This window comes from Zea mays, chromosome 5 (genome assembly GCF_902167145.1).
Source record: "Zea mays cultivar B73 chromosome 5, Zm-B73-REFERENCE-NAM-5.0, whole genome shotgun sequence".
Lineage (NCBI taxonomy): Eukaryota > Viridiplantae > Streptophyta > Magnoliopsida > Poales > Poaceae > Zea > Zea mays.
In genome coordinates this window covers 117981788-117994612 of record NC_050100.1, presented here as the reverse complement: position 1 = coordinate 117994612, position 12825 = coordinate 117981788, and the positions used below count along the sequence as shown (strand labels likewise).

Sequence of the window (12825 nt, the reverse complement as noted above, 5' to 3'; positions counted from 1 at the left end):
TTAGTCGGTACCTTTTGGTCGACGAGGAGCGACGTAGTCACATCGGGGACTGGTTGCACCGTCATCCCAGGTACGAGGGCGACGTCCTGCAGGCTTTCCGCGAGCGCGCCGGCGTCGTCTTCTTGCTCGGGGTTAGCGTGTCGCGGGGGGACGGCGCTTGCCTCCGTCTTGAACGCGAGGTCGACGTCCGGCGTGCCTTCCGTCGGGGCGCCGGGGGCGTCGATTCGTTCGACGGCCAAAGAAGCGCAGCCTCCCGCTTGGCCTTGATGGCCCCACCTCCTCCTCCGTTGGCGGGGGAGAGAACGGAGCGAGCTCGAGTGTTGTTCTTCCACCACGCGGGGAAGATGTCGTCGATTCCGCCGCCGGCGGGCGGGTTGTCGGCCGCCATTGTCGTTGTCGCGCGGCGGTGGAAGGAGTATCATGTCGTAGCTGCCGTCGAAGGACATGAACTCAAGAGTCCCGAAACGAAGCACCGCCCCGGGCCGGAGAGGTTGCCGGAGACTGCCCATCTGGAGCTTGACGGGGAGCTGTTCGTCAGCACGCAGCAGGCCCCTACCTGGCGCGCCAACTGTCGGCGTTTCGAGACAGGGGGGTCCCTAAGCCGACGAGTGAGTGTGCTGCGTGCCCCAGCCCAGATGGGTCGAGCGTGTGGGCGAGCGCGAAGGGGGGAGAGGCGAGGTGGCCGGAGCCGAGCGTGAGAGAGGTGGAAGTCCCGCGGCCTTCGTGTTCGTCCCGCGCCCAGGTCGGGTGCGCTTGCAGTAGGGGGGTTACAAGCGTCCACGCAGGTGAAGGAAGCGAGCGGCCCCAAGAGAGCGCCTGTCCCGTCCTCGGTCCCGCGCGGCCAACCTCCTCTAAGAAGGCCCTGGTCCTCCCTTTTATAGTCGTAAGGAGGGGATCCAGGTGTACAATGGGGGGTGTAGCAGAACGCTACGTGTCTAGCGGAGAGAGAGCTAGCGCCCTAGGTACATGCCAATGTGGCAGCCGGAGAGGTCTTGGCACCTTGCTGGCGTGATGTCGTGGCTGTCGGAGGTGCGACGGAGCCTGGCGGAGGGACAGCTGTTGGAGCGGTCGAGTCCTTGCTGACGTCGCCCTGCTTCCGTAAGAGAGCTGGGGGCCGCCGTCGTCACAGAGCTTGTGGAGCGCCATCATTGCCCATCCGGCGGAGCTGGCCGGATGGGACGCCGGTCTTGTTCTCCGTGACCCGAGTCGATTCGGGGTAGGACGATGATGGCGCTCTCTGTTGACGTGGCGGGTCTGTGCCCTAGGCAGGGTGACGTGGGGGCTCCTCCGAAGCCGAGGTTGAGTCTGTCTTCTGTTGCCGAGGCCGAGTCCGAGCCATGGGGTCGGGCGAGGCGGAGTTTCGTCGTCTTCCGGGTCTTAGCCCGAGTCCGAGCCCTGGGGTCGGGCGGAGCGGAGTTCGCCGTCTTCCGGGTCTTAGCCCGAGTCCGAGCCCTGGGGTCGGGCGGAGCGGAGTTCGCCGTCTTCCGGGTCTTAGCCCGAGTCCGAGCCCTGGGGTCGGGCGGAGCGGAGTTCGCCGTCTTCCGGGTCTTAGCCCGAGTCCGAGCCCTGGGGTCGGGCGGAGCGGAGTTCGCCGTCTTCCGGGTCTTAGCCCGAGTCTGAGCCCTGGGGTCGGGCGGAGCGGAGTTCGCCGTCTTCCGGGTCTTAGCCCGAGTCCGAGCCCTGGGGTCGGGCGGAGCGGAGTTCGCCGTCTTCCGGGTCTTAGCCCGAGTCCGAGCCCTGGGGTCGGGCGGAGCGGAGTTCGTCGTGGCGCCTTTGGCAAGGCCTGACTGCCTGTCAGACTCACTCTGTCGAGTGGCACCGCAGTCGGAGTGGCGCAGGCGGCGCTGTCCTTCTGTCAGACTGGTCAGTGGAGCGGTGGAGTGACGGCGGTCACTTCGGCTCTGCCGGGGGGGCGCGTGTCAGGATAAAGGTGTCAGGCCACCTTTGCGTTAAATGCTCCTGCAATTTGGTCAGTCGGTGTGGCGATTTAGTCAGGGTTGCTTCTGAGCGAAGCCAAGGCCTCGGGCGAGCCGGTGATGTGTCCGCCGTAAAAAGGGGGGCCTCGGGCGAGACGGAAGTCTCTCGAGGTCGACTGCCCTTGGCCGAGGCTAGGCTCGGGTGAAGCGTGATCGAGTCACTCGTGTGGACTGATCCCTGACTTAATCGTACCCATCAGGCCTTTGCAGCTTTATGCTGATGGGGGTTACCAGCTGAGAATTAGGCGTCTTGAGGGTACCCCTAATTATGGTCCCCGACAATTTCTAACCTAGCCGGGAAGATTGATGCGTTCACCCCTATTCTTTGGCTTAAGAATGATGTCGAATTCGCCTGGGGGGCAGAACAACAAGAAGCATTTGATCTCATCAAAAAATACTTATCTTCGGCTCCCGTATTAAAAGCACCACGAGCAGGAGTACCATTCCGATTATACATTGCAGCTGAGGATAAGGTCATTGGGGCTGTTCTGACACAAGAAACCGAGGGGAAGGAGCATGTGGTGACATATCTAAGCCGAAGGTTGGTGGATGCTGAAACAAGGTACACTTTTATTGAAAAGTTATGCTTATGCTTGTTTTTTGCATGCACCAAATGTAGATGCTATTTATTGTCTAGTCATTGCACTGTTTCTGGTCAAGCCGATGTGATCAAATACATGTTGCATAACCCAATTATGAGTGGTAGAATTGGTAAGTGGGCTTATGCACTCGTAGAATATGACTTGGCCTATGAACCATTGAAATCTATGAAGGGCCAAGTCATAGCGGATTTCATTGTAGAACATCGGGTTAATGATATTCATGAACTAGACATGTCATACCTCACTATTACTCCTTGGACTTTATATTTTGATGGATCGGTTTGCAATGAAGGGCAAGGAATTGGCATTGTGCTTGTTTCACCAAGTAATGTCTCCTTTGACTTCTCTAGCCGATTGAAAACGTATTGCACTAATAATCAAGCTGAATATGAGGCCCTCCTATTCGGTTTAGAACTGTTAAATGGTATGGGAGTAAAACATGTGAAGGTATTTGGTGATTCTCAGCTGGTTGTCCAACAAGTGTTAGAAGAATATCAATGTCTTGATGGTACTCTAAATAGTTATCTTGAGAAATGTTGGAGCATAATCCATTCTTTTGATGAATTCAGTATTCAGCATATCTCTAGAGTTGAGAATCATAGAGCTAACAACTTGGCACAAGATGCATCGGGTTATCAGATAAAGAGAGGGAAATTTCACAAAACTGAAAATCTGATAACCAGTGCAGAGCCAAAATCCCAGGTCGCGGACCGTCCGCGTGTTGACGCCGGACCGTCCGAGGTTACCAGAAAGGTTCTCTTAATCAATTCGGCTGACAATGAAGCCGATACAAGTGATTGGAGGATACCTATACTTAATTATTTGCAAAATCCCAATATCAGGACAGATAAGAACATTCGGCGAACAGCTTTCAAGTATGTTTTGATGAGTGCTGAACTTTACCGCCGAACGGTTAATGATATCCTGCTTAAGTGCTTGGGCCCAGATGATGCTATATTAGCCATGGCCGAAGTACATGAAGGAATTTGTGGTACCCATCAATCAGCTCCAAAGATGAAGTGGTTGTTGCGAAGGTCTGGTTTTTATTGGCCTAGTATGACAGCTGATTGTTTCAAGTACTACAAGGGGTGCCAAGTGTGTCAAAAATTCGGCGACCTACAGTTGGTCCCTGCAGCCGAATTACATCCTATCATCAAGCCTTGGCCATTCAGAGGATGGGGATTAGACTTTATTGGAGAAATTCATCCTTCATCATCAAAGGGGCATCGGTTTGTGTTAGTTGCCACTGACTATTTCACCAAATGGACTGAAGCCGTTGCTCTAAAGAACATGACGCACAAGGAGGTAATTGAGTTCATAACTGAGCATATTATTCATAGATTCGGCATTCCCCAGACCTTGACTACAGATCAAGGTACTTCTTTTATGTCAAAGGAGGTACGAGAATTTGCTGAATTATACAGAATTAAGCTGCTTAATTCGTCTCCATATTATGCTCAGGCCAATGGACAGGCCGAGTCTAGTAATAGGACGTTGATTAATTTGATAAAGAAAAAGGTATCTGATAATCCTAGACATTGGCATAAGATTTTGTCTGAAGCTTTATGGGCTCATAGAATATCTAAGCATAGTGCTACTAAAGTATCTCCTTTTGAGCTTGTCTATGGGCAGGAAGCAGTGTTACCTGTGGAAATAAGTTTGAATGCTGTCAGGTTTGCCAGACAAAATGATCTAACTGCTACTGATTATTATAATTCAATGATGGATAATATTGATGAGGTGACCGACAAGAGGATGATAGCTTTGGGAGCAATATAAAAGGACAAGATCATGGTAGCCAGGGCCTACAACAAGAAGGTCAAAGCAAAATCATTCCAAGTAGGAGACTTGGTGTGGAAGACCATTCTACCTCTGAGGAATAAAGACCAAAAGTTCGGGAAATGGTCGCCAAGCTGGGAGGGTCCTTATAAAGTGAAACAGGTGATGTCTGGTAACGCTTATTTACTACAAACATTACAAGGCAAGGATTTACCTAAGGCTTTGAATGGGCGTTTCCTCAAACAGTACCATCCTAGTATGTGGCAAGATGCCTAAGAAAACCGATGTAATCACATCGAGTTAGTTGCTTTTGGTTCGCCCAGCTCCACCAAAAGGCAGGGGGGCATATGTTCGAACCAGAATTGAGCGGCGGACTGTCCGGCCCTGAGGCCGAACGGTCCGCGCGTGCGCAGAACAGATTAGGGTTCCGAGTTTTGTGCTACGGTTGTTAGCTATATTCGCGGGATTAGCTCGGAATCAGTTGTGTAAAGGGTCCAGCCCCCCTCCTCTATAAATAGAGAGGTCTACGGCCGATTTGTAATCATCAACAATCGAATCAATACAACTTTTATTCGCATTTTATCCTAGGAGTAGTTCTAGTCTAGTTTAGGTTTAGCCACTCGATCCCCAAATTCTCCGTCTCTCCTCGACTCTACGTCGATTAGAGGAGTCTAGGTCGGCCTGCCCGAGCCTAGACACCACCTAGGATCTCTACTCCCCGACGGGGTCCCTCCCGGGAGCGAGATCCAGGCGCCGTCGGCGATCTTCCGCCGTCCCTGCGTACGTGCGGACCGTCCGGCCCCAGGGCGCGGACCGTCCGGCCGTCAGGCAGAAGTCTCAGCAGCGCACCAGGCCGCGGACCGTCCGGCCCAGGCCGCGGACAGTCCGCCCTTGCGCAGAGAGCACCACCGCGCCTCGCACCAGGCCGCGGACCGTCCGGCCCCTGCGCGCGGACCGTCCGCCCCTGTGCAGAGGGCACCGCCACGGTTCTTGTTGAGTGTTTGGCGCTCCGAAAAGGCGTCAACACGTGGTTTGCGTAGCGAAAAAACCGGGGAAAATTGTCGCCGTCGGTGCTTCCGCCCGGTGCGACACCACTGCTCGGAGAGTTCACACTTCATCCTCGCTCGGACGGAGACCGGCGCACTGCCTCTCGGATGGTGGGGAGCAGGAGCACTAGTGACGATTTTCACCCTGAGTCCCTGACAGTCCCATTCCGTCGCTCCCAGTCCAACTTCCTACACGTGCGTTAGACCCGTGGACTGAGACTGAGACTAGTTACGACTGGCCAATTGGACTGCGAAACGGGAAGCTGGGCCACAAAACAGTGCGGAGAGCCCAAGGCCCGGCCCGAGTACACACTGAAATTCCACTCCCAGATATCATCGACTAGTATAGCGGGCCAAGGATTGGAATGGAATGTCTGGATTCGTCTACTTCAACCTTCCAACAGAGATGTCAAGACGGCCGGCGGCCCGAAACCCAACACGGGTTTGTCCACACGTAGTAAACCGGGCCTGTATCGATCCAGCTCGGTCACTAAGCCGTACTTGGGCTAAAGGCGTGGCACAGCGGGCTAGGCCCCGTACGACCCGATTTGATTTTTTAAATTTTTTCTATAAATAGATATATTATATTTGAATATAGTGTATAAAACACAAGAAACATGTGTTTTTATTGGTTATGTGGGTGTAAATAAATGTTTAGAGTTAATAAATATGGTTTAAACCCTCAAATATGCACAGTTTTAGGATATTTTTATTATTTAAACGTCATATGTTGTTATAGATCCGTTAAGCTCATTGGGCCGTGAGTCAGTCCGACACGATTACTAACTTAGCGACCCATGTCTGGACCTCACTTGGGACTAATGAGACGGCAGACACGTCTCGCTAGCTAATCCGTGCCAGGTCTAGCCATGCTCGAGCCGGCCCAGGCCGCCGATTTGAACATCTATACCTACCAATACCAATATACAATCTCTCAATCATTCAGAATATAAACTCTCTTTTACTTTTACTGTCGGTGTTACCCGATTTATCCACTCTGTTACCTCATGACACATATAGATGGCCAATAATGTCGGGCTAATCGGGCCGGCCCGGAGCACGGCACGGCCCGTAGTGCCTGGGCCGAGCACGGGGCACGCCCCGATTAGCCCCTAGGCACGGTTAGACACGATTATGCATGGTTAGATCTAAACACGACTAGTTAGCTGTGTGCTGTACTCTTTTTTCTTATCTAGGGTTTTCTCACAAGGGTGAGTTTTTACCTAGATAGGTTTTTAATGAGTCAGCCATTGCACTAAACAGCTCAATATTAGCTATTTTAGTATATTTTAACTGTGTTTGTTAATGTCTGACTAAAATTCTGTGGTGTAGTGCTAAACGGGCCTACCGTGCCGATACAACACGGCTAAGGAGCCTTAATGTCGTGCCTGGGTTCAGGTACTAATGCCGTGCCGACACAGTACATCTAATAATCTAATAATCATGCTAAACGGGCCGTGACCTAACCGGGCCGTCTGTCCGATTGGCCATCTCTACGCATCAATGCTTCTACACAGTACGATTTTGATGGATGCTTTTATGCCGTGCTTTCGCTTTCTGTACACGATACGTATTTTATTTCCGGAGAAAATACACAACAGTCACGGGCTCACAAACAAGAAGCACTCACAAGAGTTGAGTGACACGACACGCATCACTGCACCTTCACCTCGGTGACGTTCCGCTTGCGCTCCCCGGTGCGCGGCACGGTGACGTACAGCACGCCGTCCTTCACCTCGGCGGTGATCCCCTCGGCGCGCGCGTCGTCCGGGAGCAGCAGGCTGGCGTGGTACCCGCTGGTCGACCACCACTCGCCGCCGTCGCCCTCCTCCCCGTGCTCACGCTTCTCGCCCTCGATGACCAGCACCCCGTCCTCCACGGCCACGCGCACGTCGCCCTTGCCGAGGCCCGGCACCTCGAAACGCAGCCGGTACCGCGCCTCGTCCTCGCGCACCTTCCCGGACAGCAGCCGCGACGGCGCCAGGCGCTCCAGCGGGCGGCCCAGGGTCTCCGCCACCTGCGACAGCGCGCTCCCGAGACCTGCGTGCGTCGATGCATGCACGGGCGTTAGTCACTAGTCAGTCAGGGTCCATGGCCGGCCGGCGTGGGTTGCTCAATGCGGCAGGTGCTAAGGCCGTACCGTCCACGAGGCTGAACGGGGTGAAGTCGCGGAGGTCTCGCCATGCCCAGCGGCGATTGGGGGCGGAGCGCTCCGACACGGCGACATCTCGGCGGTTTGCCTCGCCTGAGGCGGCAGAGTCGGCTGCCGAGGTTGAGAGAAGCGAGTGAAGTTTCGGATCTGTCGCCGGGGCTGCGGCGAGCGCCGGCCTCGCCAGCGCCTGCGCGCGGCCAGCGATGGCCCTGTTGAGGCACAGACGAGCTAAAGCCATATCAAAGTCTACCGCCGGAGCTACGGACTTGATTGTCGCGTCGTCGTCACTCTGCTTGGTCACCGTCCTTGTGTCCTCACTCTGTTAGTCTGTTTAGAGATGGAGATGACGATTGGTGTCCATATAAAGCGGCAGAGGCGGCCACGTACACACGCAAGCTGAGAAGGCCGGAGACGCGTCTGGAAAGGAGACGGCCTCTTCCATCACCTTCTGGGTGCGCTGAGGATCTATGGAAAGCAGATTTGAGAATGTACACAATTGATGTCTGCTTGCTTTTGCTCCCAGAATTTGACATGCAGATAACCGAGCTAGGCTCCGGTTGCTAGTGCAGGCTGCAGCCAGAGCCAGGTGTGCTCGCTGTTGCGCGAGAGTTCGATTTCCAGAATCTAACTAGCATCCCTCATCTGGGTTTTATTCTCATTAATAATAATCTGTCATCTCTTGGTTTTGTACTCAGACGAGAAGCTTAAAAAAGAATCTGACATGCCAATGTTTACGTTTGGCAAACAAAAGTAAGGTAAAATGCTTGCTCAAGTCATATGACAGCTAAAAACATCGGCTGGACTGGACCCGATTTTGGCCATCAGGCTCAAGGCAGCTCCCAGTATCTAGTTCCCTGGCATCCCTGCAGACGTTCTGATTTCTTTTACGCGAGCTAACGTGAGAGAACTGTACTCAGTATAAAACAATGAACTCCTACACTGAACGCTGTAAACACAATTACTAGTAATAAAATAACAAAGAATATTTTACATTTGCATAAGAGGGATGTCATCCTGTCTCCGAGACAGTCCACATCCATGAGGTCACAAGCTTTCGCAGCCTAGAAGTTGCGTACATTTCAGCGATTCATGACTTGAAACAGCACACTTCCAATAACCAACTCTAATCGTATAGGCCTTCCTGCTCCCAGCTGATCACGAGGAAACCCACCATTTCCTGACAGCGGACAAGCCAGGAAAATCAATGCATTGTCTAAACAGGACGCACATGTCAAATGGAAGATGTCGTGTAGCTTTTCAAGATATCTTACACCAAGAGGGATCGGTTGTGGAAATGGTTTCGAGCTCCCGAGCAGGCTCTCGTATGTAGCATTACAACTGCAGTCGCCATGCAGATAGATATTAGTTTCAAAAGGCAATCAGAAGCTATCCTAAATTTCAAAGTATTATAAACAAGATTTCTAACTGCTGGAGAGCCACTGTCAAATTACCAACATGGTAGCAAGGATATTACTATATAAATAGCATATCATCGATAACCACAATATATCACAACTTCGTGATGTTTCGAATGACAATTTAAACAGTGGATAAAACCCACGACTGGTTCATTCCCATGCATGAAGCAAAGAAGGTATTTCACGTAACTAAAAACTACTACACCAAGGAAATATTTTGGTCACTGCAAAGACAGAAAAATTCAAGACCATAGACGTTCCATAAGAAAAATTGAACTCGGAGAACTAACCTTATTTTTGGTCCTTGACTTTGTTGACCCTGAGAATTATGTCTTCGTTTTCCAATCCACTGCTGTCTAGTCTGGTGCCATAGTAGAAGACCTATGTTTGTACAAATGAGGGACATAATGTCAGGGAATGAACCATTAGTGGTTTTATTGCTTTAGCATATAAAAATGAGGCAATGAACCACCAGTGGTTCTCCCTCGGCGCCTACCCTATAGGGTTGGAATTCGGGAGCCATAAGAACAAATAGTTTACATCTGGCCATGTGTGTGACCAATTTCAGGAGTTGGCCTATACGTGAGAGACTCTCTGTCATAATATATTATTTCCTGCTATGGAAAATTGGAAACCAAAAAGGATTTAGATTGCTTATTGCTAGATTATAGACAGGTAACACTAATTAGTTACCGATTATAGGAGCATAGATGAGTTCTAAGAACTGATACTGCATACAGTCATGCTAGGTAATAATTTGCATAAAATGTCCATCGCATTGCATCTTGTAAAATTGCCAGTTTGCTGAATTTTCTGGAGCACAAACACACCATACTGAAATGCAGTTTCAATAAGAATAAACAGAACTCCAACAAACAAATATTGGTTTAACGCTTTCTGAAAAGTGAAAACTCAAGGAAGCATGGAACAGATAACCAAACATTGTAAATTAGTGCACCATAAATCGACATGGGCACCACGTGTTCTGGACATGTATATATGGCAACTAATTTACCTTGATTTACAAATTCATTTGGGGAGCTGCTACTTCCAGAAGCATGCTGATCATTAGGTTGTGCAGCAGTGCTGATTGAGGACATACTGTGTCGGGATTGCAAGGCACTGTTCTCCATTTCGTGCGGGCTTGAACTCCAAAAGTCGTCAGATAAATTGTGTCTTTTTACTGAGCGCCCTTGAATTCTTAAACCTTTTGTGGGCTCATCAACAGCTATTATCGGAGTAGGCTGGGCACAACCAAAACAACCACTGCTCTGTTGCAAGCCAGAATTGGCCAAGAAATGATTAGTACTAACAGGTACTTGCGAGTAACAGCACAAATAAAATATGCTTACATTTAGATAATTCTAAACGGTGGAATACTAGAAGTTCAGAACCAGCTACTAGGCCCAGCTTTTACTCATCACTCTGAAATTATTAGGACATTCATCAAGTAAATAGTACAGACACAAACTCAGTCAAGGCTGCCTTCCAAAGCTCACCAACCCGGTGTTGGATCTCCTCGGCACACAAATGATCCACAAGGCACTTCATTTTCCTCATGGCTGATACCCAAGAAACTCACAATCGCTGGGAATTTGGATAATAGAAGGGAAGGGCCTTTTTAACCTGCCATGCCCTGACCTCACTAACTGCTTCACGAATCTGGCTGGCAAGTTCGTCGGGCTCATGAATCTCCCTTTCCTGGTACCATGCTGATCTTGATGCCCTGCTCCCACCTTGGTCGGGATTGCATGTTCTAGTCTTGAAATGGTAAATTGCCAAGCATGACCAGACTATTCATTTTCTGTTGCTTCATGTGCTCATTATGAAAGAACCTTCTGGAGGATTATGTTATTGTGGTGCTGGTGCTTAAAAGTTGAATTTGATACTTAGAGTGGATGACAAGCTCAGAGCAATATGAGTGATTCGTAATATACAAGGACATCCATGCTACTTTTGTTAGCTATCACATCATTTCTAGACTATAAGGGGGAGCATGGGATATCTATCAGAATGCCACCGGTAAAGTGGGAGCGTCGTGAACATGGAAGCTACCCAGACTAATATGGTGCCAAGGACATGTCCTACGCGCCAACCGTGAGGGAAGCAATGCAGTTAAGGAATGGATGGTTGATAGGGTCATTTCATTTCTCTAGTCACCAGTATGGACCCTGAGTGTGGTGAGTTTCTTGGGCACAAGCCATGTGGCCGCACAAAGAAGCAAGGAACTGTGTTTCGATCACTTGTGCTTCATATGTGTGGAGTGGGTCCAGCTCGGGGCTGCTGTGCTGTGTGGACGTAGCCTCGACCTGAGCATGTTTCCACAGATATGACCCTGGTAGCAAATAAATGATACACTAGAATATTGATCGAAGATAACAGGCATCAATACACGTGTTTTCTTTTGTACCACTCTGGTTACTTGTGGAGAACATTGATTGCAAGCCTCAGGGCAATTATAGATTGTAGGGCGATAACCAGCATTGAACACTGATCAGAGATAATGACCAGTGTAGAAGCAACCAGAATAACATAGCAAACCAACCATCTAATCATACATTTCATACAGCTAACAGTATTAGGGCCATTCTATTTTCCCTTTATATGAGTTGGGTTTTGTAGAGTTAGCAACTAACAGGTTTTTAAGACTAACAACCATTTTGGAACCTGCTAGGTGCTAGCTATCCGTTTAAACAGATATTAAGATTACTCACGGAACAGATTTCACCAAGGGATGGAGCGCAGAGCCAATCGCGTTGATACAGCTAAACCCCCATGGCCCCATCCACGGCCAATCACATCGGAGCAGCAGGAAGCAGACAAGCCCAGCAATCAACTGACCGCGCGTAGTAGAGGGCGGGACAGAGGTGGCGTACCCAACGCAGGCGACGAAGCGGCGCACCCAGGAGGAGAGCGACCCGCAGCTTAGCAGCATCCGGTTCCCGCGCGCCGGCGGCGAGGCTACGAAAGTCGAGCCCGCACCCGCGCCCCGCGGAACCCTAGCCTTTGGCGCACCGGCCGGCTGGTGATTCACCTGGCGTCACCGGAAAGGAAGAAAAAAGAAATCGCACGCTCTCGCTTCCTGTTGCTTGATGAAGATTTCTTCCGTTTTCCTCCTCCTCCCCTGTCTCTCGCCTCGATTAGATGAGGTGGCGTGTTGCGATAATGTCGGCCTCCTTCCTTATCTGCAGAAGCTCACTTCGCTTTCGGAGGGCGAGGGGGAGACGGGGAGGAATCATTGCGGCCGCACGGCTGGATGGAAAAAAAATGCAGCCGTGATGAATGTCGCCTCTTGTCGTGCATCACCTGACTGCCCACCAGGCGAGCGGCCGGGTTGAACCTGTACTGCCTCATCCTCACTCTCCAACAGAGGCCATACAAATCGAGCAGTCATTCAAGTCTTTGGCTAGCGTCTCTGGTTTGCCTCTGTCCAATTATATGGCACACGCTTTCAACAGCACAGGTAAAAAGACAGCGATAGTATAATCCAACAAATGAAGTAGATGGTAGAGTCATATTCTCAGACACAGAAAAAGAAAATGGCTGCCAGCCATAGTACAAGCTATCATGACTTTCCTCTCTCTTCCCATCATTTTTTGTCTCGCTCTTTTGGCTACCCTGTTGGAAGGTGTTTTGTACTGCTACAGTAGCTCGTGGGCAGCTATTTTAGCTTTGCCTGTCCATTTAGCTGCTCTGTTGGAGTCAGTCTCAGGGCCGTTCCTAACTTTTTAGAGGTCCAGTGCGAAATCCGAGATGGAGGCTCCATCCCTTATATATATATATATAATTGAATATTTGACATATAAAAATTATTATGCTGTTTTGAAGTTTATAAGACGACAAATGTAAAAT

General features: G+C 50.5%; 2 protein-coding genes across 6 annotated transcripts; both read right to left on the bottom strand.

Annotated features, from left to right (window-relative positions):
• Positions 1 to 6932: 6932 nt before the first annotated feature.
• Positions 6933 to 7888, bottom strand: LOC100283886 (chloroplast small heat shock protein). Its single transcript, NM_001156784.2, has 2 exons — positions 7544 to 7888; positions 6933 to 7443 (listed from the first exon to the last, which is right to left on the bottom strand). The coding sequence occupies exons 1-2, from the start codon at positions 7791 to 7793 to the stop codon at positions 7058 to 7060; spliced, it is 636 nt and encodes a 211-aa protein (NP_001150256.1). The 5' UTR covers positions 7794 to 7888; the 3' UTR covers positions 6933 to 7057.
• A 332-nt stretch (positions 7889 to 8220) lies between these two features.
• LOC100216795 (uncharacterized) lies at positions 8221 to 12321 on the bottom strand. 5 transcript variants are annotated; one of them, XM_035967754.1, is made up of 6 exons: positions 11850 to 12250; positions 10326 to 10398; positions 9989 to 10239; positions 9264 to 9354; positions 8827 to 8893; positions 8221 to 8732 (listed from the first exon to the last, which is right to left on the bottom strand). In XM_035967754.1, the coding sequence occupies exons 3-6, from the start codon at positions 10104 to 10106 to the stop codon at positions 8679 to 8681; spliced, it is 330 nt and encodes a 109-aa protein (XP_035823647.1). In that variant the 5' UTR covers positions 10107 to 10239; positions 10326 to 10398; positions 11850 to 12250; the 3' UTR covers positions 8221 to 8678. The 5 variants fall into 5 exon arrangements, with proteins under 5 accessions (XP_035823647.1, XP_035823648.1, XP_008681282.2 ...); XM_035967755.1 differs by having other exon boundaries at positions 9989 to 10244; positions 11850 to 11962; XM_008683060.3 differs by lacking the exon at positions 10326 to 10398 and having other exon boundaries at positions 11688 to 12321.
• Positions 12322 to 12825: the final 504 nt, after the last annotated feature.